The sequence below is a fragment of the Leiobunum rupestre genome, chromosome 5, assembly GCF_980474605.1.
Source record: "Leiobunum rupestre chromosome 5, qqLeiRupe1.1.hap1, whole genome shotgun sequence".
In the NCBI taxonomy this organism is placed as follows: Eukaryota; Metazoa; Arthropoda; class Arachnida; order Opiliones; family Sclerosomatidae; genus Leiobunum; species Leiobunum rupestre.
The window spans coordinates 19632285-19658828 of record NC_143388.1 but is presented as its reverse complement, the minus strand read 5'-3'; the positions used below and the strand labels follow the sequence as shown (position 1 = coordinate 19658828).

Below are 26544 nucleotides of genomic sequence, written 5' to 3'. Positions count from 1 at the left end.
AGCAAAATATTTCCGGCAGCCAAAACAATTTCCCCAAGATAAATGTTACTAATTTTGAATATTATTATTTTAAACAATGAATTGAATTGTAAATTTCTGGCTGAATTGACAGTTTAATAAAAGTGTCTGTTTTTCTGGGCAATTAACAATTAAAATCATTTTTGAAATGATAAAACATCGCACCCCAGGTGTTGCGACGTGGCTACAGCTGTCGGGAACGACTGCGAGGTGGAAGTATACAAGTTTTTTATATTTTTACTTCAATAGGCAAATAATATTTTGTGGTTTTTTAAGCATTCATCCACAATGCGAACAAAACGTAATTAATCGAATAATTAAAAGAAACGTCATCCACCTTGTTTTAATGTATTGTACATTATCTGTGCGTCACGTCAAGAGTTTTCCGAGGGTTTAGTCGTTTGTGGTCGTGCCATTTTTAAAGATTAGTTGAAGCTTTGTTAACAAACCAAACGTCTCCAATTAAGTCTTTATGTCAATTTTGGTAAGTCAAAATTTTTATTCTTTGGATTTTTTTAGGTAAGGCTTTTTAACTGTTATATTTATGCCACGTTAGGCGTGAGCTACCAGATTAATTTCCATGATTTTGTGTTTTGCTGCGAAATGTATTTTCTAGTTGTTAAACATCATGTTAACAATGGGGTTTGGAATATGGGGAATTCGTTAGAATTGAGATAAATAACAAAAAACAAATGACAAATGTGCAATGAGTTTAATTAAACACAAAGACCAAAGTGAACATATTCGGAACACAGCGGTTATACTTCAACATGTATGCGATTCCTTCATTCGACGCTGTCGTCTTTGTGAAAGAGTTACAAAAAGAAAGTTCGAACATTTATTGTTACTTGTACAAAAATACATATTTTCCTACTGTATTCTTCTGTGTTTTATTAAACGCATTGCACATTTCTTATTTACTCATTTGTTTTTGTTATTTACTTGCACTTTGCAATGCCACATTTTTTTGTATATGGCGTAAATCAGAAGCCTCAAGACAAATCATTGCCTTGTTTAACTGTACCATCGTTATCGAGGCTAGCACGGCATTATATAATAAAGTACGCAACGACTTAAATTATTATTAATATTTGAATAGCAGAACTATGGAATAAAACAATTATCCTTGTTTATTTAAATTTCAATTGACTATTGGAAATCGCACATCGTCAAAGTAACTAAGGGGCGTCACTGTTTTGGACCAAGGAAATCCTAGTTTGCAACTTTTTGAAATTATACAGTGAAAGGTATATAACTCGGAAATAGTTGTTTTGATAATTCTTTGTGTTTGATTTATTTAGTTTCTAAACTGGGATCCTTAAAGTGTAACTATTTCTTCCTACCTTTAATAGTGTCCTTTTTCAATTTTTATTCATTGCGTGAAATAAATATCACCAAGTGTTTTCTTATTTTGCATCAAATGATTAGTGAGTAAAAAATATAAAATTAATAAAGGTTATTTTTTTTTAGTTTGAATGAAAATGGATTATATTGGAATCTGTGCAACACTTCTGTTATATTTGACATCTTTACCATTTACTTATTCTCAATTGAACCTCGAAACTAATATGCTAACTCTTAACTTTACGGTTAAACGTATGTTTGGTATGTAAGGTTTTTTAAAATATTTGATGATAATGAGCACAATTTGGCTCGTGCTGTGGTTGTTATTTTAGTAAATTTATATTTCAAAAAACTACTTTAAGGATAAATCACATTAGAAAAAAGGCTTTTATTTAAAGCAAATTTTTTTGAAAAATAAATCTTCTGTACTGTGTGGAAGTGATAAGTATAGTAGGAATCACTTGTATTGCTACACTGAACTGCAATGTATTTCAGTCATATTTCAGTCGAAATCAAAAACTGCAATTAACTGCATTGAATTTCTGAGCAGCAAATCAAAATTTTTTTTATGCGCCATCTAGTGGACAAGTTAGCCTTGTGATACTTTTTTGAGCAAATCAAGCATCGAAATCAGTTATGAAATAGTTCCATAAATTAATATTAGGGCTGTGCGGGTATTGATACCCGACCCGATACTCGGTCGGGTATCGGGGCGGATACCCGACCCGATACCCGAAATTTAAATTTTTAAATACCCGAAAGTGATCGGGTATTAAATTTTTTACCGCCAAATATTCGGGTATTCAAATTTTCCCGCCAAATATTCGGGTATTCAAATTTTCCCGCCAAATATTAGTTAACCTTGACCAAACCGTCCAGGACTATTTTAGTATTTTCATATTTTACTCTAGTCTTCCTTAGCTATCTAAATGATCTCAAGTTGAAGTTCATGTATTTTATCATATTTTACAGCTAAAATGTGATATTTCAACATATGTCTCTAATGAAACTGTACTAAAATACTAAAATAAAAGGATTGTTTTTGAATTTTCGATAAATAAAAGTTTAATTATTTAATTCCCTTAAATAATGTAACTACCCGATAATTACCCGTTATTTTTATTATCCGAATAGTTATTTTGCTTAGGCTTAAATACCCGAATACCCGATAAAAATTGGCTACCCGACCCGATACCCTAAAGAAATATTTCTGATTTACCCGTACCCGACCCGAACCCGAAAAAGCACTACCCGCACAGCCCTATAAATTAAATAAAAAAAATTATTGCATTATGTTATCGAAAAAAACCACTGAAAAATGCATCAAATTCGCCATTTTCGTTTGGGTTTAACTTGAGAATCCGCAGTCTAAATTCATTTTCGTTTTTTAAAATTGATAGAAAACAATATTACTATAATATTTTGAAAAAAGTTTTACGATTTTTGACGCAGTAGCGGCAATTGGTTTTAATTTTCAGTAAAACAATTTCTGGTAAATAGCACAAATAAAGCCAGAAATTGGGCTATTTTTGGTAAGAAACTAAAATAGTTATCGAAAGGTTTATGCATAAAAATTAAAAACCGTATTGTCCTAAATACGGATAAATGACCAACAATTTTCACTTACATAATTGTTGAAGAGATATATGTGAACTTGCGACGATACCACTAAGATGTTAAACTAAAATCAAAAGTAAGTTCCCGTCGGAATGTTTATATCATTTATCTTATTAACATAAAACCTTAAAGGAAAAGTCCAGGTTGGGTAAAACTTGGGTCTATTTGAAAGATCATGTTTAAATAAACTCAAAAATATCAGTCGTAAAATTCTATCTTTGTTTAATGACGAGAAATTAATTTTTAAACGAGCGAAATTTACCCGCCAAGCGAGCTGCCATTTTCTTTCGCCTTCCCTTCGTAGACCGCACGCGGAGCAAGCACGCGCGGGGAACAGAGCGCTGTTAAAGCCTGTTATAGCGCGAACAGCGCGTGATTAAAGTCCTTAAACGTCACCCTGAAACAAAAAATTGCAGATCGCTTGGCGGTAAATTTCGCTCGTTTAAAAATTAATTCCTCGTCATTAAAAAAAGATACAATTTTACGACTGATATTTTTGAGTTTATTTAAACATGATCTTTCAAATAGACCCAAGTTTTACCCAACCTGGACTTTTCCTTTAAAAAATTAAAATTTTCAATATAATAATGAATGATAAATGACGCCGTCCAGTTGATGTATACAAATAGTTAAAAATCTAACTCATATATAATACAGTTGATATGATGAAGCAAAACATGTTAAAAATTCAAAAAGTTAAATTTTCCTTACTTTTGTTTATTAAAAATGTATTAAAATCAAATTGTAATTAATTTGTGTGATTCATTATTATATTGCAATTTTTAATTTTGTAAAAGATTTTATGGTTATAAGATAAATGATATAAACATACCGACGGGAACTTACTTTTTATTTTCGTCTAACATCTTAGTAATTTCGTCGCGAGTTCACATATGTCTCTTTAACAATGATATAAGTTAAAACTGTTGGTCATTTATCCGTATTTAGGACAATTTGGTTCTTAATTTTTATGCATCAACTTTTCACCAACTATTTCAATTTCTAGCCCATAAATAGCCCAATTTCTGGCTATTTTTGTGCTATTTACCAGAAATTGTTTTACTGAAAATTAAAACTCATTGCCGCAACTTTGTCAAAAATCCCAAAGTTTTTTCAAAATATTATAGTAATATCACTTGTTTTCTATCAATTTTAAAAAGCGAAATCGAAATTAGCCTGCGGGTTCTCAAGTTAAACCCAAACGAAAATGGCGAATTTGGTGCATTTTTCAGTGGTTTTTTTCGATAACATAATGCAATAATTTTTTTATATAAGATATGGAACTATTTCATAACTGATTTCGATGCTTGATTTGCTCAAAAAAGTATCACAAGGCTAACTTGTCCACTAGATGGCGCATTAAAAAATTTTAGATTTGTAAAATGTCTAATTTTATAAAGAAACTAATTTTATAAAAATAATTTTTCTATGTGCCATCTAGATTTTTGGCCGCAAAACGGGTTTATAAAACCTAGTGTATTGCAGTTTACTGACATTGTGAATACGACTACATAAAATCGGTAATATGACTGAAATGGGTCTGGAAATAAACATATTTTTGATCAAGATGCAACTAGACGGCATTTAGTCTAAAATTGTATTATTATTATTAGCTGTAATATGATTAAAGGTTTGATGCATTTGCCGTCCAAATATTAATTATTCTCTGAAGGTTATAAACATTCTAAATTAAAGCTTCAATCACAGACTATTGACAACCTTTAATTTTTTTCTGTAAATTAGGTGCAAAATGAATACATTTGCAGTCATTTCACCCTAATAAACATGTCGTTTTTTCTTTGTCTAAACTCTTTTCGGTAAATTTTAAAAGTTAAATAATGTTTATTTAATTTAATATTTTGGTCATTAAATAATATTGCTAACATGCTATTTAAAAAAACATAATTAACATAGTAACCATAAGCTTGACAACTAGCCAAATTTATGCTAATGATTGTTACTTATGCAAACAATTATTTCAAATAAGCTAAAGCCTAGTCAAAAAGTAAAATATTTGATATATAATATAAAATAATATAATATAGTTTAAATAAAAATGGATTGTATGGGAATCTACGCAACACTTCTGTTGTACCTCGAAACTAATGCCTTTACTCTTAACTCTACGGTTAAAAGTATGTTTTTATCTGTTATAGAGAAATGTCTTGTTAAGCTAAAGCTCGGAATCAACTTTAGGGCCGTGCTAGAAAGTTGTTTCAAAATACGTTTAATCAAAAGCCTATAGAAGAAGCCTATAACTCGCCCAAAATAGTGAAACGCATCGATTTCGGAGGGATACCGATTTGTTAAGGCGAAATGTGGCCAGAAAATATAGTCCTCCCGGTATATTTATACCGATTGACTTCAGGTGTACATTTCAGCTGTGAAATGACGTAATTTTAGTAGCGGAGTGGTTAGCACTTTCGCCTCGCAGCAAGAGGAGCCGGGTTCGATCCCAGGTTGTGGCACTGGGTGAAAACTCGGAACAACTCCTTCCGCGTTGAGTTTGCAAGTTCTCTCCCCACTGGTTAAAGGGGTTTTCCCCCGAGTTCTTCGGTTTCCCCTTCCATAAAAACTTGTCTAGGTTAACGGTAATAGTTAGTGTAGGGAGCTGTTGGCTCGATCTCGTGGCATGCAGGGCTTGCCACCACCCTCCTACGCATTGTAACCCGTCCACCTGAATTAAGGGCTTCAAAAGTCGCATGATGACTTAGGCCTAAGGTGGTGCCTTGGGTATTAGCCTAGCTGATTATTTATTTAATGTAATCAATTAAATATTGAAATCACTTGAAATCTGAGATCATAAGTACAAAATTTCTAACATTGGAATGATTGGATATTCCCTCGATTCATATGCGAGCAGTAGCGGAGAAAACATTTAAAATTGCAGACGATTATTTACATTTTAGCAAGAAGAATTCCTATAGGATTTTTCTGGGGATTTTAAATTTTGAGAGACTCGCCTCGTTTTTTTTTGCACTCGGTAATTAATAAAATAATATAAGATATTATAATTTATTTATTTAAGAAAATTCATATGGTTCTATGGGACGTAAAGTAAAAAGAATAAATGCAGAAGCTGTTTGTGAAAACGGAAAATGTACTTTAACTTGTCAGAAACCCGGTGATATATTTATTGGGAAAATGCCAACACACATTTTCCATATATACACCAATAAAGCTAACTTGAAGTTCAATTGCTCATGTAAGTTTTGTTTGGTTTTTTTTTAATTAAATGTATGTTTGCAAAGTCGGCTCACTTATTTGAGTTGAAGGATTGTATAGCTCGGGTTTATTTTGGTTGTGGATATTTAACCATTTTATTATTTTTGGCCGTTGTATTGTAACAGAGTGTATTATTTTCATTTGCAAGCTTATAAAAGGGAAATTTCTTTGAATTCCAGAGTACGGACTTCTTTTTGAAGGTGTAAGTGACAACTATTAAGAGTATTTAATCGTCATAAATTTGAGCCTTGTTTAAACTAATTCGAGCGAATACTAAGTTGAATTTGGGGTAAATGTTCAACCGAGCCAAACTCGAAGCGGATCCGAATGAAACAAGTTAATTTTGAATAGAGTCCTAAATAATTTAATTGCATATCGAGGCTAGATAATCAAAATTTTCGCCAAAATTCTGAAAAATTAGTTGCAGGCGGAATTTTTAGGCTTTTTCTCCGATAGTGGCGACCTCTGACCCGAAGTGTTAAGAGCGGGATAAAGTTACCGGTGACGCTTACTATTGCATCAAGTTTTCTTGGCGGGCTTTCTTCTCCAGCCTATTAGGTTGGAGACCGGTAGCGTCATCCGAGGGGCCCGCTATATAAGGGACGTCGGGACACTGGATTCACTGTCTTGGTTACGGAGTGCGACCTAACCAGTCAAGTCTTTTATATTCTCACTTAGAGAAAAATTTACTTGCTTTGTTGTCTTTGGCAAATATATACATTTTTATTAATAAAGAGTATTTTACAGTTTAGCTCTCGTACATGGTTTGAACATTAGCCGATAATTTCCAGGTTTCACAACACTTTGGGCAATATTTATCCACAACCTTTACGTTAAAGCGTATACACTTTTGGCAATAGGTCTCAATGTTGAAACATGCGAATCGAGGTTTTTTATGAAAGTAGCTTTACTATAGATCAAGGGACTTAAAAAAACGATGTATTTTAATTTCATTGTTTAAAAAGGTTATGTATCACTATAATATGAGGTTTTGGAAAAAAAAATTAATAAAACCTAAATTAACTTTTGACGAGGCATTCTATGAAAATGTTTGAAAGAATTATCTGTTCTTTTGATTAAACAATTAAAAACCAATTAAAATAAAACCTCATATATATATATTTTTTTCCTATTATCCATTTTGAGAAATAGCGTCCATTAACCGTTAATTTTAGAAACAATTGTTTTGTAAACGGTTATAATATTTAAACGAATTTATCCTCATAAACCTATTGATTACCTCGATATTTGGTAAAATTGTAGGACATTACTTGTATTGAGGCTTGATACTTCATACTTTTAAATCTGACAAGTTGAATTTCGGAAGATTGGTAGCTTTTGGTCTAGCTGAAATTGAGAATTGATTGCCAATAACATAATTCAATCAATTTTTTTTCTGGAAAACTGTTAATATATTTATTTATGACGCAGCTTTGCTCAAATAAAGTATTAGTTAAAACTAACACTTGTAACTAGTTTTCCCTTCCATGCTTCAGACACAATTAAATTTTCCCATCATTTTCTAAAATGGGGTGGACGCAAGCGTGTTAGCGGTGTTAAAGATTTCTTATTAAATTGACTTAAATATCATTTCAATAAAATCGTAAGATCTTTATTAAAAAAATCGAAACTAAACCTTTGAACCGTAGAGGTTCCCGCGGTGACCAAAACAACAAAAATAAATTAGTTTATTTTTGGGGTCCCTCTGGGTTCTGTCCCTGGTTCTGAACTTCCCCTGTCAAGTGACGATACTGCGTAGTGTGACGTCAATAAATACATGAAATGGAATTTTGCAAAAATATGAAATATAATGTTTAGTATTAAATTAAAATTGGTTAATAAACAAATCATATTCTTAGATAATATTATTTTTGAGCTAAAAATCGTTAGAGAGCGTTAGCGGTGGCGAGTGCCTAGCGCAATTTTGCGAGTAATAGCCATTTCTTACTTAATATAAACAGCTCTTATGTTAACTTGACATATGTCTATCTGGCTCTTCTTAAGCAAAGCTCAGATTATGCGAGTCTCTTTCAAAGACACTCATATGAACCCGGTTTGCTAATGTCTCCCTCTGTTGCGCTCTTGGGGAAAATGCTTGAGCTCTCATTGGCTCTTAAGGTACCTAACGCTCAACTCAGTAAAAATATATTATATTTCACTTTAAATTCCAAAATCATATTACCTATTTATGCAACCAAAACATTTTTGAATTTTCAAAATACTGTAAAATTCAGAAAAATCAAAGAAATATTTCCATAAGAAGATCTTAATTCCGGGTTTAAGGCGAATTATTACTTGCTTTTCCCTTTATTCGTCTATTTTTAGAACAAGCGCTTATCTCTAAGACAGGTTCACCTACAAACACTCAACTAATTTGCTCATTTATTCAAATAAAATATGACATATCAATAATCTTAATCACTAAAAGTTAACGCTCCGACCCGTTCTCAAGTGAGCGTAATGCGCTTATCACAAAATTGAACTGCCATTTTAAAGAATTGTGTATCTTTCCATTTCCCTATTTAAGTAGATTGCGCCACTTAAAGAGTGCCTCCAGTCATTATTTTAGAGCCCTTTTCTCTCTCTTTTGAGCCTAAGTTAAATTTTCTGTTTCGATATAATAGCCTAAAAGCGTATATCAAGCAAAACTGAAAAATACCATACGACAAATTATATATCCATGAATATGTTAATAATTTATCTAATTAACAAGATAAAATTATTTTAATGGAAAATTATCGTTTGCAGCTTCAGAATGTTCATTGCTATCAAAATTAAATTGCAAAAAAAATCTAACAGAATGGTCTACATGTAAGGTTAGAGAAAAACAATCCTGTGTTATGAGAGGAGGGGAAAATCCTACAGACCATTGCTTTTGTGCACCACTAGGTAAGTAAAACTGTTTCACAGCTCAATCAAAAATTGTAAACAACTGAGGTTATTTATTAAATGGATTTAGAAATATCAAGGGTTCGGTGCAGGTGTTCACATACATTTTTGTTCTTTATTTTTTTATAACGAAATACATGTTTTTAGTATCTTAAGATGGAAATAACAAGACTTAATTCCGGCTGAATTTTATCAACGGAAGTTCAGCGCGAGGGCCTAAACACGGTCCTTTACCCTGCACTTATTCTTGTTTATGCTTTAAAGTTATGATCACACAATCACTTTGTACTCGTTTTGTTATTAGTCTTACTGTTCCATATTAACTTTTAATCGTTCGAAGTCCTTGTGGTCCTTCTGTAATCTTCTTAGTTGTTTCATTTTTGCTGGTATCAGCTCGTTATCATGGTAAATTTGACGAAATTTCGGTAGCCGCTGTCATCTGGAATCGACCCGTTATCTTTATTATCGTAACGTTAGAATTTAGCGCGTAGTCTTCGTAATTACAGTAATGCTTGTTTTCCACTGGCGCGCGCAACGACGCGTTTCTCAGCTTTGAAACGTTCAAACGTTTTTACGCGCGTAAAGAAAATAACATTATGACGCGCGCTAGTGGAAAACAAGCTTAACAGTTTTCGTATTGATTTCTCTTAACCGTTTTCGTTAAATACTAAATCAGTGTACAGAAAACGGGATAACCATTCCACTAAAGTTTGTTTGGAATTGGATATGTACTTGATAGTCATATCCATTGAGTTGGGAATATTAATCTAGAGGTCCAATCAAAACGTCGCGAAACAAGTTTTTAAATATAAGAATACTGCCGTCTGATCCCAAATGACGAGAGAACTTTCTCATTCTACCCGTGGCGCCGTCTATCTCTAAATGGTTCGTTCAAATAACACGCGTTTTCCGGCAAAAATATTATTTTTTTCAAAAATAATGGATGGTACCACGGGTCACATGATAACGTTTTCTCGTCATTTTGGAGGAGACGGCACTTTCGTAATTTTCGAAAACTTGTTTCACGGGGAGCAGATTTGATTGGATCTCTAGATTAATATTCCCAACTCAATGGTCATATCAATTAAAATTTGTTACCATGGTTGAAAATCTTTTAATTAAATAAATGTATTTAAAAACCATGAAGTATCAGTCGTGATCAACACTTTATTTAATTTATGTACTTGGTAGACTTAACTTAAATAAAATAATATTATGGGTGAAAAACATTTAGAGTATTTCAAAACGTTTAAACTATCATGTGCCACAAAAAACTTTCTTTTATAGTCAAACATAAACAGTTTATCAATAATAGAGATTTTACAGTCGATGCAGTACAGCCAAAACAATATTTTTTATATACTCGCTTTAATGAGCCAAATCACTTGATACAAGCCAAATCAGCGGCGAACACGGGAAGCTCATAAACTAATCGATTTTTGTCTTCTTAACCGATATGAATCACAAAGTTTCTGCTTAGCAGACGTTAATCCATCAGTTTAAGAGCTTGTCACGTTTGCCGCTACTAGGTCAAAGTTAAATGATTATAACACCTTCGCAAAAGGATACTCTCTATTCACGCAATATTTTTTTCTTTCTGGCCAAAGAATTATGTGAGCCTCCGAAATTGGATAATGGAAAAGTGGAGTGTGAACTGCATGATGAATTAAATTACATTAAGAAGTGCAATTTTACTTGCGATCCCCATTTCGTAATTAAAGGAGTGAAAACGATGTATTGTAAAAAAGGAGGTGTTTGGACTGAAGACATGCCCAAATGCTTGCATAGTAAGTAGAATCAATTCAGCATGAAACGTTCATTACTCTTAGTAAGCATGTAACGAAGTTTAATATTCGTAAAACAATTTTTTAATCCTATTATTTTATTTTGGCTCGCTTGTCTATACTACTAAAAACAAAACCAAAACTGAAAATTTTATTTAAAATAGTTGATTGCCCTAGAAAGGAAATGGAACGTTGCTCCATTAAAATGAAATGCAAATCTGTGGAAAAGACAATCTGCGAAGTATCTAACTGTAAATTCATATGTGGATGTCACGAAATTTGTAAGTAATGTTGATGATTATTCTCTAGATAAGAATTAACTTGATACACCGTAAATGTTGTGGTTTTAGACGTTTGTTTTGATATGGAGGCCCTAACCTTACATCCGGGAAATGAAAAATTTTAAATTGTTGTTCTGATATGAGATAGTAGAGGTCTGTTACTACAACCAATATTTGTTTTGTACTGATCTACAGTCCGGGATAAGGCTTTATTTTCTAAATTTTATCTATCCAATATAAGAACCGAATCACTTATGTTCTAAAATTGTTAAATCTCAATTGTATAGAATGGTTTTTGATTTTAATTAATTAATTAAATGTAAACTAATAATTTTAATGTATATAGGTAAATTAGTGTATTGTTATGTTGAATTTAATTTTGTAATATTTGTAATTTAGGTAGTGTATTGTATGTATTATTGTCATTTAGTTATCGGTATTTCCCCACGTATTTTGTAGGCGCCACTTGGGCCAATACCTTTTGTCAAGGAAGTAGCTAATAGCCACCCTATGAAGGGAAGCGAAAAAATGAAGTGTGGAAATTCCCCAAATAGCTAGAGGGAGTTGTTTCCTCATGTTGATAATTTGAGAAATGAAAGGGAATGTGGATAAAGTGTCGACCATCCGCGGGATGGTCACGTTTTGGAAAAACCCCAAAATAGGGATTACTGGCCGTTAGGGCCAGTCTTAAGAAAAAAAGGGTTTAGTTTCGAAAGAAAACCGTTAGAGAAGCAGAAGAGTTTTAGACTTAGTCCAGAAAGGAGCGACTGCGGCCGTCTCCTAGTTAAGCGCCCCTTGTGTTAGGGCATTAAGTAAAATCAGTTAAACAAAGTAGTTGTTTTGTTTTTTAAAGAAGTTTGGTTTCATTTCAATTTAATTCTCACGTAACCCATCGTGTCAGGTCAAGAAATTCAGCGATTGGAGTGTTTCAGTCCGCTTTAATCGCCAGTTAATTTAAGCTCTCCCTACAAGTGCGTTTTGGTTTTAGTTTTCAACAAAAATTAAACCTTAGGACTAGTGTTCTAACATTTAAATTAAAATTGACCTTCTCCGATCTTAGATGTTATAATCTAAATGTCCATTTATATGAAATCTAATACCCTTAATGTTCTTTCAAAAGACCTGAAACAAAGTGTTACGATTAAAACACAATAAATTAAAGAATTCGGATCTTAAAATGTTTTGTCGGAAAACAAGCAAGGCAGACTAAACAAATCAGCCAATTCCATAATAATAGTTCCACACCGGGCATGTAGATATTTGGGCATAATATAACTTACGGAAAATAAAAATAATCCAAAAGCCAATTTTAAAAGTACAAAAAACAGAACATCAAAAGAACCACAAAATAGAAATTAAAATAAGACTCAATTATATTTAAATTCTATTAGCTAAAAAATATTCGCGTGCATCTATACCGCAAGAGCGTTGTACCCTTCGATTCTTTCTGACTACTGGCGATCTCAAAAGAATATAAGAAAAACCTCTTTGGCAAATATTATCTTCCATTTCACGCGCAACCCCTACATTCGAAAAATGAGACTGGTCCGTCCACAGACAGATTGCTCCATTGTTTTAAATAGGGGCTGTTGCGCCCCCTGTTTACCTGAGAGAGCTGAAACGTACACGCAGTGTAGAGGTATAGCAGTTATATAGATTAAAAAACTAAACGGAATTTAGAAGTCAATCGGATCCAAAATTATAAGACAGACTGCTCAATTGTTTTTAATAGGGGCTGTTGCGCCCCCTGTTAAACTGACAGAGCTGAAACGTGCACACAGTGTAGATGTATATCAGTTATATAGATAACAAATAAAACGGAATTTGAAAGTCGATCGGAACGAAAGACTGCGTATATTTTTAAAAAGTGTTTAAGGGGTTCGGATGAAAGGGGCTGACAAATCGCCGCTTACTACTTTTAACCAACCAAACTTGGTTAGGTGAATTGAGGAAACAATTTTTAGTATATCTTAGAAAAATGGTTTTGATATGTTTACTGGATAAAAAGATATTTAAAGTGTTGCAAATGTGGACCCGAAAAGTTTGGGGGTACCGAAAGACGTAGCCGTTATTAATGTGGAAAGTAAAGAATAATACTCAGACCAATACATCTATCTAAATATAAAACGTGATACAATGGTTTAAACTGACATCAAGGACCCGTACCGTGCTGATTTTAACGAAATGCGGTCGCTAGAATAAGTATACTTCAACCATTAACTAATTAACACAGGGACGTCCCGTTCCGTGCTATTCCAAAAGCTCTAAAAGTGGCTTGTTAAATGCAAACCCTCTTTTTAACCAACCCGGCCAAACGCCACAGAAAGAAAAGGGCTAGCGCAATCTTGGTAATAATTTCACTATAGTAGCAGACGGTTTTCGGTTTTACAACGGTTTTTTTAAACAGATCAGTAGGTACATGTAACCTAGATTAAACGGAATAAACCGTTTTTTTTTGTTATCGTTAATATATCTATTTGAGATTTTTATATATTTTTTATCATTGGATAAAAATGAAAAAACTCTGCGTTTATAAATCATGTAAACGTTATTCAAGTTACACCAGTAAGCAGCATAACAGTGGTTTTTTATACCATTCCCAAAGCCAAAGAGGAATAATGTTAAGTGTCAAAAATGGATTAATTGGCTCAACAGTGAGGATTATCCCATCAGTAGAGTTAGTGTAAATACATATTTATGTTCGAAGCATTTTGTTGGAGGTAAAGGACACACACCCGAGTTTCCTGATCCTGTGCATGGTTATGTAAGTTTTTAAAATTAAGTCTATGTGGAAATTTTGTATTATTAATTAATAATATTTTTTGGGAAGCCTTAGGAATACGTCTCAAAATTGAAACCACACAGTGAAGAAAAAAATTAATTATGAATTTGTCAACAACAAGAGCTGATGAAGTTAAAATTTCCTCACCAATTCCACCAGTCGATGTTCAATTAGATTCGCTACCTTTAAGAGAACAAAATATCAATTCTGTACTTTCACAACCTAACCAAGTTGAAATGGAAATAGATTGTACCGTTCAACCACCTCAAGATTATCCGACTGATCTGGTTTCAATTATGAAAGGCTTTTCTCCTCCGTTGGAATGGGCAATTTTTCAAGTTAAGGAAGGATTTAAAATATGCAAATTTTATGAAAAGAGGGAAAAAGTAATTTACTGTATTAATCTAAATGTCAATTTGATACCAATTTATGTAGTTCAAGGGAAACCATTAGTCCATCCTGATATTGCATCTACATTTCCTGAAAAAATAACATGTAATAAGGATCTGGAGGATATTTTCTTTAATTTCAATTTATTTAAAATTTGCCCTGGAAATGTAGAAAATTACTTTACAGAAATTTTTGAAAATAGAACAGAAAACAATGGTTTTAAAAGCGCAAGAACTGGTGTAATCCATAGCGCTAAATGCGAGCTGTTAGTAAATAATGGAAATAAATCAAGGTGTTTCGCTTGCGCCAAGTAAAGACTCAGCATGCAAGCTAGGAGCAACAAACACAAGGAGAACGCAACTAGCCTTTAAACAGGCTAACGAAGGGTTGTGTACGAATTTCATTGGACGAGCGTCACGAGCCTTTACGATGAACGTTTTACGGGCGGGGGGAAGACAATTTCCGAATTTTCCCCTTCCGACGGCAGCAGGCGCTAAAGCGTCTAGCCAATGAAAAACGTACGCAAGAAAATCCACGACTTTTGACGGGTTGCGTTCTCCTTGTGTGGGGTGTTGTGTTTGTTGCTCCTAGATGCAAGTGACTGTTAGTCGTAAAGAGAAAAACAATAAACTAGTATCACTCGCTTCTCAAACTTGAGTAAAGCTGAACTGGCGAAGAGGTTAAGAAACAGTAAAAATGATGATTATAAGTTTAAAATCAAAATTAAAAGGTTACGAGCTGAATTTACAAAACAAATTAATAAAGATGGTGAGGAAGTTTCTGGAGAAGACCACGACCACCTTCTTGAAATTTTAGAAGAAAGTGTAAGCAAAGGATACGATAAGGGAAATAGTTACTTTTCAAGACTTTTTTTAAAAACACAACTAGCAATGTTAAAAACAAAACACAAAAATAGAAGGCGATGGCACCCTCTGGTTTTCCAATGGTGCATGTTCATATATGCCAAATCGCCTGCGCGTTATAAATCTTTGCACGAATCTGGGGTGATGCTATTTCCTTCTAAAAGCACACTAGCCAGGCATTCAAAAAATTTAGGTGTAACTCCAGGTTTTCACGATGATGTATTCCTTAAAATGAAGGAAGATTTTGAAAACTCTAAAACACAAGAACACCAGGAATTTTTTTTCTTATTACCGATGAAATTAAAATAGACGAAGACCTAGTGTACAGAAAGAATACTGGAGATGTGATTGGTTATACACATAAAGAGAAACCCTTAGCGACCCATGTTATGCAATTTATGATCAGAGGAGCATCAACGGGATTTAAATGACCATTTGCACATTTTACCACTCACTCACTGACAGCGGAAAAATTCGATGCCCTTCTCTGGGAAGCTATTCAAAAACTGGAATTCTCTGGATTTAAAGTATTGGGAGTGGTAGGTGACGGAGTTACCACTAATAGGAAATGTTTCAATTTCAATACGAAACAAGAAAAGTTCAAGTGCAAAATCCATTCGCTCCTGAAAGGTCATTGTATTTTATTTGTGATGACCCTCATTTAATCAAGACAGTTCGAAATTGTATCGTAAGGAAATGGAGAATGGAGCTAATTTTAGGAAACTCTACAAAATTACTGCAGTCCATTTGTCCCTTGAAAATAAAGTGAAGGTATATTTCGAAATTGTTTTATATTACTGAATATTTTATTAAATTTAATTTAATTTTAAATTTTGGTAAATCTAGCTACGCATATTTTGAGCAAAACAGTGGCAAACGCGTTAAAATCGTATTTTCCTGGGGAACATAAGGAGTTGATACGATTCATAGAATACTTCAATAAATGGTTTGATGAATTGAATGTTGGCCAGTTGAATGCAGGATACCATTCTAGGAACAATGACATAAAACCTTACAACAGCCAATGATAAAACGCTAGAGGTAATATTAAGTTTAATATTTAATATTCCAAAGATTTAAAAGACATAATTTTTTTCCCAGTGGTTGAAGACAGACTTTCTCGGATACTTAAATGAGTGGGAAAGCTATGTTAGTAATTTGGATGAAAAAAATTTCCATAAAAAGAAAATTCTACTAACAACGGAAACTCTTTCAAGGCTACGCCAAAATAGTTAGTATAAAGCCTCCTTTTCAAAAAGTACGAATTAGAGTGTTACTTACAAAATTCGATTTACTTTTAGCAAATGCAATGCTAGAAATAATTCGCTTCTTGTTGGGGAAAGGTGCAAAATTTGTGCTTACTGCACATGCTAATCAAGATCCCGTTGAACAGCTCTTTAGTAAACAACGATAACCTAGTAAGGCTGGTTCGAAGCCCAGACTTTACCAATTTGGAAGAACGAGTCAACGATTAGAAATAATGGAGCAAGGAACAATAATGGTACATTTCAAAGTTTCAGGTGGAAATACAGAAACTTCAAAAATTTCATTGTAACCAAATTTTATTAAAATAGGAACTTTTTGTTATTCAGTATTACAAGTATAACACTAACCAAATTTAATTTGATATTTGTAGCTCAATTGTTTTTTTAATATCTGCTTCTATTTTCTTGCGCTGTTCTATTTATATATATATATATGTTTTTTTTTTAATTTGTTGGGGTCCCCATTCCCTGCGGTATTTGCCATTGTGTCCACTATGCATTTAAAGACTTTAATTCCTTCTTCCTTTCCTATGTCAGCCTTCTGACGAATTGCGTCCCATTGGGAAGATATCTGTTCATCTTCGTTAATTGCTCTTACTGTACATTTAATTTTCTCACGAACATAATTTGATTGATTAAATTTCAAACCATGAACGTTTAATGCCTCAATAAAAAATTAAAAGCTTCTTATGTGGGCTAAATCAAACCATTACGGGTTTGTTTATCTACTCAGTCTCTTTTGTGTTTGGCACTTCCTCTCTATCAGGTTCCCGTAGCACTGATCCTCCTTTTTGACTAGAATTGGTTTTGTTTGGCTTCAAAAGTTTCCGTATTATTGCACCTATAATATAGTACAAGCTTTCCTGGTCCTCTTTAACCACAGTTAGGTGTTCTGCGCTGGGTCCTCATTTTTCTACTTCAGAAACTTCCATCAGTGCATTATATAAAGGGAATAACTCACTTTTTAGGCCAACTTCTTTCTCCGAATCACGAAGATTAGCCTGAAATTATTATCCAGAATGAAATAATGATAAACATTTAGTGCTATCTTAAATCACAATTTGTATCACCTTCCACTACATTAATCAAATTGGACCAGAAAATATCCTTGTGTTTTGAATAAACATTATCAACTCGGGTTTCTGTGTAAATCTTTTTAAAGCGTTTTCATCTTATCAAAAATAATATCTCCTACATGTGTCAGAATTTGTAGCCCGGTGTACCGATAAGATTTAAACCACACCACCGGAGGTCTATCATCAGAATGCCCTACGCCGGCGTCCACAAGCCCGAACAGGTGACAAAACCAGCATGGATAGTAGAACCCTTTTACTGATGGTCGCACCCTCGACGCAAGCCGCTCAACCCAGCAGAAAGTGCAGCAATGAGACGACCAGCCCGCCACTTCGCACACAGCAGTGGGAGTGAGAGCGGATGCTCTAGCAACTCCGGCCGACACCCTACCTAGGAAGGTAGAGAGTCAAACCCATTGGAAAGAGCTCCTATAGGGGTACGACGAGCACACAGCAGGATGATAAAATACACGAAAAAGTAGATTAGTCCATAATTAAAAGGGATAATATATCTAAATCCTAAACAAATTTGAAAAAATTAAAAAACTTACTAATAACTCGTACCGATAGGTCTTAGAGCGAATCTCGGATCAAATAGATCTTCGAGTAATAAACTAAATAAAAACTAAATAAAATAGCCAGAAATTCCAACGGTAGACCAGTTTCGTTCTATTTGGAACTCATCAGTACCGTGTGGGAAATCTGGCTGGTGACTGTTATATCGAAAAGAGAAACTAAGCCTAAACATTAAAAATTTCAAAACGCGTTGCATAGCATACTATTCTCCACCACACTCTCCCCTTTTCGGCTTTCCGTTGCTATGCAACGCGTTTTGAAATTTTTAATGTTTAGGCTTAGTTTCTCTTCTAATAGTGTCTCGAATTTCACCTGCTAAATTAATTCGTCAAAATCATCAGCATCATCATCTTTGAAATAAAAAGAATATTACAATGCAGAAAGGAATAAGGTCGTTTCTTAAGCCTTAGAAAATACTTACTTCGTCATCTACCTCTTTTTCCCCCTTCTTAATTAGTGGTGAAACGAGTAACGTTTCATTCGTTAACGCAGAAAAATTCATTTTACAAATTGAGCCAGTCCCCCCTGTTTTCCAGCTGCTGAGCTACATTTGTATCCCCCCCCCCCTCTATTCCTTCTTCCCCGGTTGACCTTAGTTTTCCGTTAGTTCCTAACTCCGCCGCCCAAGCGCACATTTAACAATCGCCCGAAGCAAATATTCGGGAACTGGGCGTCCCTGTGTGAATTAGTCATTGTTTCAACCGTTATCGACTATTTTAGTTGGAAATCACAGGTAATACCTCATATATCGAAATTCTTATTTTTCGCGTTGTGGTTTCCTTTCAATGTAGTAAAAAATACCAGTATCAATTGTGGATTACCATCAGTAGTAAATGGAAATATTGAATTGGTTGGCCAGGGTGGTGTCGCAACTTGCAAAGATAATTATTATTTGGAAGGACAACGATTAATTAAATGTGAAAACGGAAAATGGAAAGGTAGCTTCGGAAAATGTAAAGGTAAGTCTAAATAAATAATCTACCTGTGCATACTCGTGATCACGACACAACCAGATATCTCATGGAAAACAAGTCACTTATGGTTTATAATAACACGTGAAATTTTCGTTTTCTTATCCTTTTAGTCGACTAAGAGCTTAAAAATAACTTTTTTTGTCCTTTATCAAGTTTTCCAGGTGTTATTTGTGATTTAATGTTTCTGATTTTATGCAGGCTTTATAAAACTTTAACCAAAAATTAACAATTAGATTGGTACATGTACTTTATTCTAAGAGGTAAATTTAATATCTTGTTAAATGCAGATTTAACATTAAATATTCTAAGTTCGTGTCTTGGGTTTATTGAAATAAATATATTTTGTTGGTTTAAATAGTTTCAATGCTAATTTTTATTAAATTTAATTTTCGTTGGTTGAGCGTAATTTTTGCTTTACCATTTTCTAGGAGTTTTGCTAAGACAAAAATATATTGATTTAGTTGAACCATTTCTAATAGTTGCTCTTATTTTCAAGTAATAATAACACCATTTTAGTTTATTTTTCCTGATACGATGACGTAAATTCGCACAATTTGGACGAACTATGTGGTTTTCATTTTAACATTTTTAGTGTTGTTAATTATCCGGAAAAATAAAAGGCGGAAAAATTTCCTGAAAACATATTAAAACATAAATTCCTTTTTAAGGTTTTTTAATATTTTTAACTTTTTTAACAACTTAAAATGTCTAATATCAGTTATCATACTACAAAACAAAATAGTGTTAAATTGTTAATCAGTTTGAACTATTCTAGAGGTTTATTGTTACTTTTAAATTCGAAAAAATGAGGCTTAAATGCCGCTTTATTAAAATTTGTAATCAATATATTAGACTTATCATGGAAGGGAAACTTATTTATTATCATCAGAAAAATACAGAAATTTATCCGTAAAATGGCCTCGGTCATTAACTACACTAACAGTTTTTCAACGTTCTCCTCAAGTATTTTAAGAATTCCTTTGAGTTCGTTTTTGGAATTGATTCCTTGCGTTACATTCTAAATTGCAACATTAACATAATTAATCACTTGGTTGAAACTTGATATTAAAAAATCTTCAATTCTATCAAATATGACCATTTTGAGCGATTTAATCCTACAGGATACCTAGATATGATTCGATGGGCTATAATTGTGAGTTGGTTTATTTAGTACTTACATTTAAAAAACGTATTGGTGATTTTAAATGAAAATGGAATTTTATGACGTAACTTAATAAAAGATGTCTATGCAACTTTAAAGATCAATTTCATCGAAATCATCGTCACAATTCTGACTAAATTTTATTAGGATGAAATAATTTAAGTGGCTTAGCTGATTTGGGGCGAAAGTAGGTGGTTTTGGTGGCGTAATTTAATTTCCGCGTAAAAATTTCCATTGCAACGCCTAAAGCATTATTACAGTTTCGTAAAAAGCAAGACTATTGTATTTTATTTTTGTTATATATTTTTACCTATAGTACCATTTTGTAGTTGCATTAACACGTTGTAAAAATATGTTGAACTAATACATTTCTGTGACATCGAGAATCTTTTCAATGATTCGAAGTCGAGTGGTTTTGAATTTTTCATTAAAGCTACCACCCACAATTGCGCATTACCGCCAAATCAAAAAGGAAGATATATGTCGTGTGTCCGACATGCCATAAACCAGCCATTGATTTGCCACTTTAGATGCGAGACCCCATATTTCCAAGTTGGTGGACAAAACAAGACAACTTGTCATGAAAATGGAGAATGGTCAGATAAACACGGATTGGATTGCAGTCGTAAGCAAAGAGTTTTTCAGTTTCAACTTGTTAGTAAAAATGATTTCTACAATTCTATAAAATTTATTCCGCCAAAATTTATATAATATAACGCCTTTTTCGTTGTCGAATAATTCCTTTAAAAAGTAAAATCTGCGAGAAAAATTAGTACAGCCAAAAAAAGTAAAGTTGATATAAAAAGACTTTTCTAGACAAAGATTCAGTATAGGGCAAGCTTACAACCTTTATTGCTACCGTCGAATTTAACGGAAACCCCATAGAATTACATTTCTTAACGAGGCTTAGGTCACTTAATTTGGTCACAGTATAAAGGTTTTGACATGAAAGGTTTTAAACCCAAATAAGAAGTTTTAATAATCATAACCATAAGTAATTTAATTATAATCTTTCCTAAGCCTTTAAAACTTTGCTTTCGTAGAAACAATTAGCCCATAAAAATCTAAAATTTAATACACGTTTAATATTTTTTTAAACTTTTATTTCGTACTATATTAAAGTTTACTGGAAGCTAATTGGTTAAATTTAATCTAATAGGACCAAGTTATTCCTACTGTTTTTTTCTATATGAGCATATCCACGCCCATGTTACACGAAGCGAAAAAGTGACCAAGAAAAAATTATTTATAACAATTTCAAACAGTGCGTTAAAATCATATGTATTAATAATTCAATTTGTCGTTCCAAAGAATTCGAGAACCGTGCGGGAATTTACATATTTCGATTAAAATATGTGGTTCAGAACAGATCGATAGATATTAAAACATAAATGCTTTTACCAAAGGAGATTAAAGGCAGATTAAAGGAGGTGGGGGACTAAGTTTGGAACTATCAATAATAATATTTAGATTTAGAGATAATTTTTGGGAATAATTGAAAAAAAATAAATATATTTCTTAGATGTTTAAAAATAATTGTAATAAGTTTTTTGGGCTATTTCATTAATTGATATAAATATTTATAATACGAAAATGTATATATTTTAAAAATCTTTGCTTTTATTTGAGGTTTAAAACCGTTATTGTATATTGATAAAATATAAAATTTTGTGAAATATTTATATAAAACCTTGAAATGTTGGCTTTTACTTTGGTTTTGACTAATTTGAAACTAAAACTAAAATATCTATAAGTAAAAACGTTAGCGTGAAGAACTTCATGCTTAGGGTAAGAAATTTAAGGAAAAAATAACACTTTCATTGTAAGCATGAATAAAGGTTTAATTAAAAATATAAAATCTAGTTCCCGACTAGTTTCGAAACGACCAACGTTTCATTGTCAAGAGATACAAAGAAAAAATTATTCGGCCCGCTACAATATTAAAGTAAACCGATAGGTTTACTGTTTATTCTTACCCTCGACTCCTGCCTTCCACTCCATCCCCGTTTAGCTGTTTATCCCGTACCTTATCGTGTAGCATTGCGCTATATTCGATCGCTAAGACCCGATTTTACACTTCAAATTTGCAAAAACATCGCATTTCGACACTTTTGTATACAGTACGGTCTAGAGAACAAACTACTTGTCGTAGGTGAAATCGGAAAACACCATTCGATTTCTGACATTTCAATCCTCAGACTTTGCTATATTTCAAATCAATTCCAGTTAATTTTAGTTAGTAAATCATCGAATACAAATTCAGTTAATAATTTATCAGCTCTAAAAACCACCGGCTAGAGATAGAGCAAGCTTTTCGGGACGGGAGAAAGGGGAAAACGCGGGGGTGGAATACTTGTCTGAGAGGGAAAAAGGGCCGTGATTGGCCCTTTCGCTTTTAGCACGCCAGTCGCAGAGTTGCCATAAGTGATTATTTAGTTTTTAAATCTGATAGTGCAACGCTCAAGGTATTTATAATTATATTTATTTTCCAAAAATTACTTTGGTATGTTAAGCCTTGGTACAATTATTACATAATTAAAAAGGCTTCAGTAAAATTGCAAATAAATAAAATAGGAGTCGAGATGGAATTTTTTTTGGTGATACCGTGATTTCCGTAAATTCTACCCTACATAGCGCTTATTTTTTAGAACTGACAAGGAAACGGTAAAGTAGGACTCTTGAATGAGCTTATATTGGTAGTTAGACTATAGTATATATATTATTTTAAATATTTTGAAAACGACTACCGCAAACTGCGTAAATTACTTGGTATACGTTTATGCTTAGACTATACTAAATATAAATTACTTGGTATACGTTTATGCTTAGACTATACTAAATATCATGTTCATCCAAATCTGAGATTAATAAAAACGAAGTTGAATTATGATTATTTCATTACGTAACTTCGAATTAATCAATTACTTAAACAAATAGTCGACATTAATATCAAAATTTTAGCACAATGAAAAAGGGACAGATATTATACAAAAACAGTTCTCTGAACTGAAAAAACCGTGTTTATTCTTAAAAATGTTATGGCTAAGAAGGGACAGATATTGAAAGTTCACATCTTGTAAATGTTACGGCTAAGAAGGGACAGATATTGAAAGTTCACAACAGCGTTTCAAGTTCTGTTTAATTTACCCAAGTGACTTACGGAACACCGATGAATTTTCAGCTAACACGCATGCGCATTGCGGTCCCGGATTATTTCAGTCGGTAGGAAATAATCTTAAACGCTGGAATAGTCCTTTAAGAGTGTTCCTAAGGGCTATTCCAGCGTTTAAGTTTATTAGCTGAAAATTCATAGGTGTTCCGTAAGTCACTTGGGAAAATTAAACAGAACTTGAAACGCTGTTGTGAACTTTCAATATCTGTCCCTTCTTAGCCTTAACATTTACAAGATGTGAACTTTCAATATCTGTCCCTTTTAGCCGTAACATTTACAAGAATAAACACGGTTTTTTCTGTTCAGAGAACTGTTTTTGTATAATATATATTTCACTTAAAAAAATACCTTTCCAAACAGGGTCAAGATAAGGCCCATTACATTTTTTCATTATTTCAACCGTTTCACGGGTATTACGCTCGTAATAGTTTCTAGTAACCGAGGAAACAAATAGTCCTAACTTTGTCAAAGAGAAATTTAACGAAGTTAACCCAGCTATTCAATTTACTCTCGAACTTGAAGAAGGGAATAGACTGGCATTTCTAGATGTTCTAGTTAAACGTAACGAGTTTGATTGTATATCAACAGAAGTTTATAGGAAACCAAATACGGTTAATCTATTTCCCCACGCTAAATCTAGGGTCCCCTATAATCACAAAATCGGTGTATATAAGACAATGTTGTGGCGCATGAAAAAATATGTTCTGATGATGTTGCGGCTAAAAAAAATTACTTTATATTAAATCCGTAGCGCATAATCGAGGCTTTGACCCATGTATAATTGACCGCATGCTGTCCAAATTAAAAATCAATCTTAAATTAGATACTAAGTTTGCTACGTTCACCTATAACGCACAAGTCTCGTATAAAATTGAAAAATTGATTAAAAATAAAAATCAATCATCTAAATTAAAAATTGCATATAGGCCTAGTAATAAAATTGAAAGTAACTTTAATAAAGGTAAACATAAATTCAGTAAACTCAAAAAAGGGGCATTTATGAAATTCCATGCCAGCAATGCGATAATGTATACATAGGTCAAACGAAGCGGTCTTTTAAAAAACGCTTATCTGAACATAAAGCATTTTGTAAAAATAATAACTACGAAAAATCAGCCGTTGCGCTACACTTCAAAAATAACTCTACACACCGTATTGATTGGGAAAAAACTGAATTGTTAGCGCAGCCTAGAAACTATTACGAGCGTAATACCCGTGAAACGGTTGAAATAATGAAAACATGTAACAAAATTATGAACATAGATAATGGGCCTTATCTTGACCCTGTTTGGAAAGGTATTTTTTAAGTGAAATATATATATTGTAGTGGGCCGAATAATTTTTCTTTGTATCTCTTGACAATGAAACGTTGGTCGTTTCGAAACTAGTCGGGAACTAGATTTTCACCTCTCCGAGGAGACAAAGTCCCCTAGGACGGGTTATACAATCACAGTGTCTGTCTGTCTGTCAGGCCTGCGAACGCGTTCGCATTTTCGGGGCAAAGGTTAATCATTGCGTACGCAGTTTCTCGAAGGGTTGGCAAAACCACCGTGTGACGGTGAGCGTTAACGGATTGATTTGCGGTTGGGTTTGGTTTGGTTGGTCTTTTTTTCGTCAACGCTCACCGTCGCGACAGTTTTAATTCAGTTTGATTGGATATTTCGTTATTGTAATGTTTATGTGTAGGTTGTAAATGTTGAGTTCGTGTTGTGACGGTTGTGGGTGTTGAGTTTGTTGTGTTTGTGTGATGATGGTTGTGGATGTTGGGTCTGGTGTGTTTGTACGGGCGTTTTCTCTCCAGCTTCTTCTTAATGACTTTGGGACGGACCGAGTGCTGAGTGTTATGCAACCTCTCAACGTCCAATGGCAGGGTTTCCACCAATTGTACACGGTATTCGTGTTAGTATCAATTTGAGATTTATTGGCGCCGGCCGGGAACCGAACCCAGGTCTGCCTCGTGCAAGAGATGTACTCTTGCACCAACGGTTGTTAAGTTACGGTGTTTTTCTAAGAAACAGCATTGGCGAATGTCCTTTACAAAGTTTTAACGTTAGGTATTATAATTTATTCTACATCATTTTAAATATTTGTAAATTATATTAATCTTATATTTAATTAAATATTTAAAGATTATATTAATCTTATATTTAATTAAATATTTAAAGATTATATTAATCTTATATTTAATTAAATATTTTAGTATTTTAATGTAAAATTTGATCGTGATCAGCAATTGAACTCGGGTTGCATAGTAACAATGCGGATAGTTCACCACCGAGCCATTGACTTCCTTAGGGAAAATATTTAAGTAAAGGAACCATTATGATAAGGCCGGTTTTTTACCAAACGGATTAATACAATATCTGTATATATTGTTTATTGAACTTTGTTTGTTTATTCTTTGGTACGGTTTTTTGTTTTGTTTGAAATTTTTGTTTAATTCTTACAAAATTTCGTTAAAACGCAAAAAGTAGTTCATTGTTACCTTTTAATATCGCTTAGAAAAAGGATAATTATTCAAAACTCCCGCGGAAACTATATCAAAGTAATAATATAGCGCCACCGTGTGGAGAACTATCAATCAAACCGGATAAAAAAATATAATCTGTTAATTTTTTCGAACTTTAGTCAAATCTCGAGGGGGTCAAAATAAAACTCAAAATAAAAGTATATAAGGACGTTGCCGTCAATATAGAAGATATAGTCTTTCTTAGTTCTTGGCTGTCAGACGAACTACTACAGGACGGGGTTCTGGTGTCGGTCAAAAGTTATGAGGTAACTTTGCGGTTTTAATTAGTATGTTCGGTCTTCGGTCAAGAAAAGAGTTAAATTGTGTTTCGCGTTTGGAACGTGAGTGAATGAACTTAAGTGTATGAACAGTACGTGTTTAAGACTGAAAGTGTTAAAGTAATTGTGAACTAACTCAAGTCAGCTGTAAGACAAAATTGATTGTTATTATTTTTTGAATTGGAATAACCTAATTATACCCTTGAAATTATCAACTCATCCTGTGAGGCTAATTAAGTAGATCTCAGCTGTTAATTAAGACAGTTTATAGTTAGGTAGTTTGAATTTAGTTAAAATTACTCAGTATAATTTATGATATTTACTTAAGTGTAAGTGTGTTTT

General features: G+C 33.1%; 1 protein-coding gene across 2 annotated transcripts in view; it reads left to right on the top strand.

Moving 5' to 3' along the window:
* The first annotated feature begins 292 nt into the window (after window positions 1–292).
* The window catches only part of LOC149943736 (P-selectin-like), a 43165-nt gene continuing 16913 nt past the window's right edge, over window positions 293–26544 (top strand). Inside the window, exons 1-8 of one of the 2 annotated variants that reach the window (XM_090175975.1) lie at window positions 293–502; window positions 1489–1623; window positions 6008–6184; window positions 8953–9093; window positions 10701–10880; window positions 11042–11158; window positions 18899–19066; window positions 20677–20868. In XM_090175975.1, the coding sequence (XP_090032101.1) occupies window positions 1494–1623; window positions 6008–6184; window positions 8953–9093; window positions 10701–10880; window positions 11042–11158; window positions 18899–19066; window positions 20677–20868 (1105 nt within the window). In that variant the 5' untranslated portion in view covers window positions 293–502; window positions 1489–1493. Of the gene's footprint in view, window positions 503–1169; window positions 1266–1488; window positions 1624–6007; window positions 6185–8952; window positions 9094–10700; window positions 10881–11041; window positions 11159–18898; window positions 19067–20676; window positions 20869–26544 lie in introns of those variants that run through there. The other variant, XM_090175976.1, reaches the window with a different exon arrangement.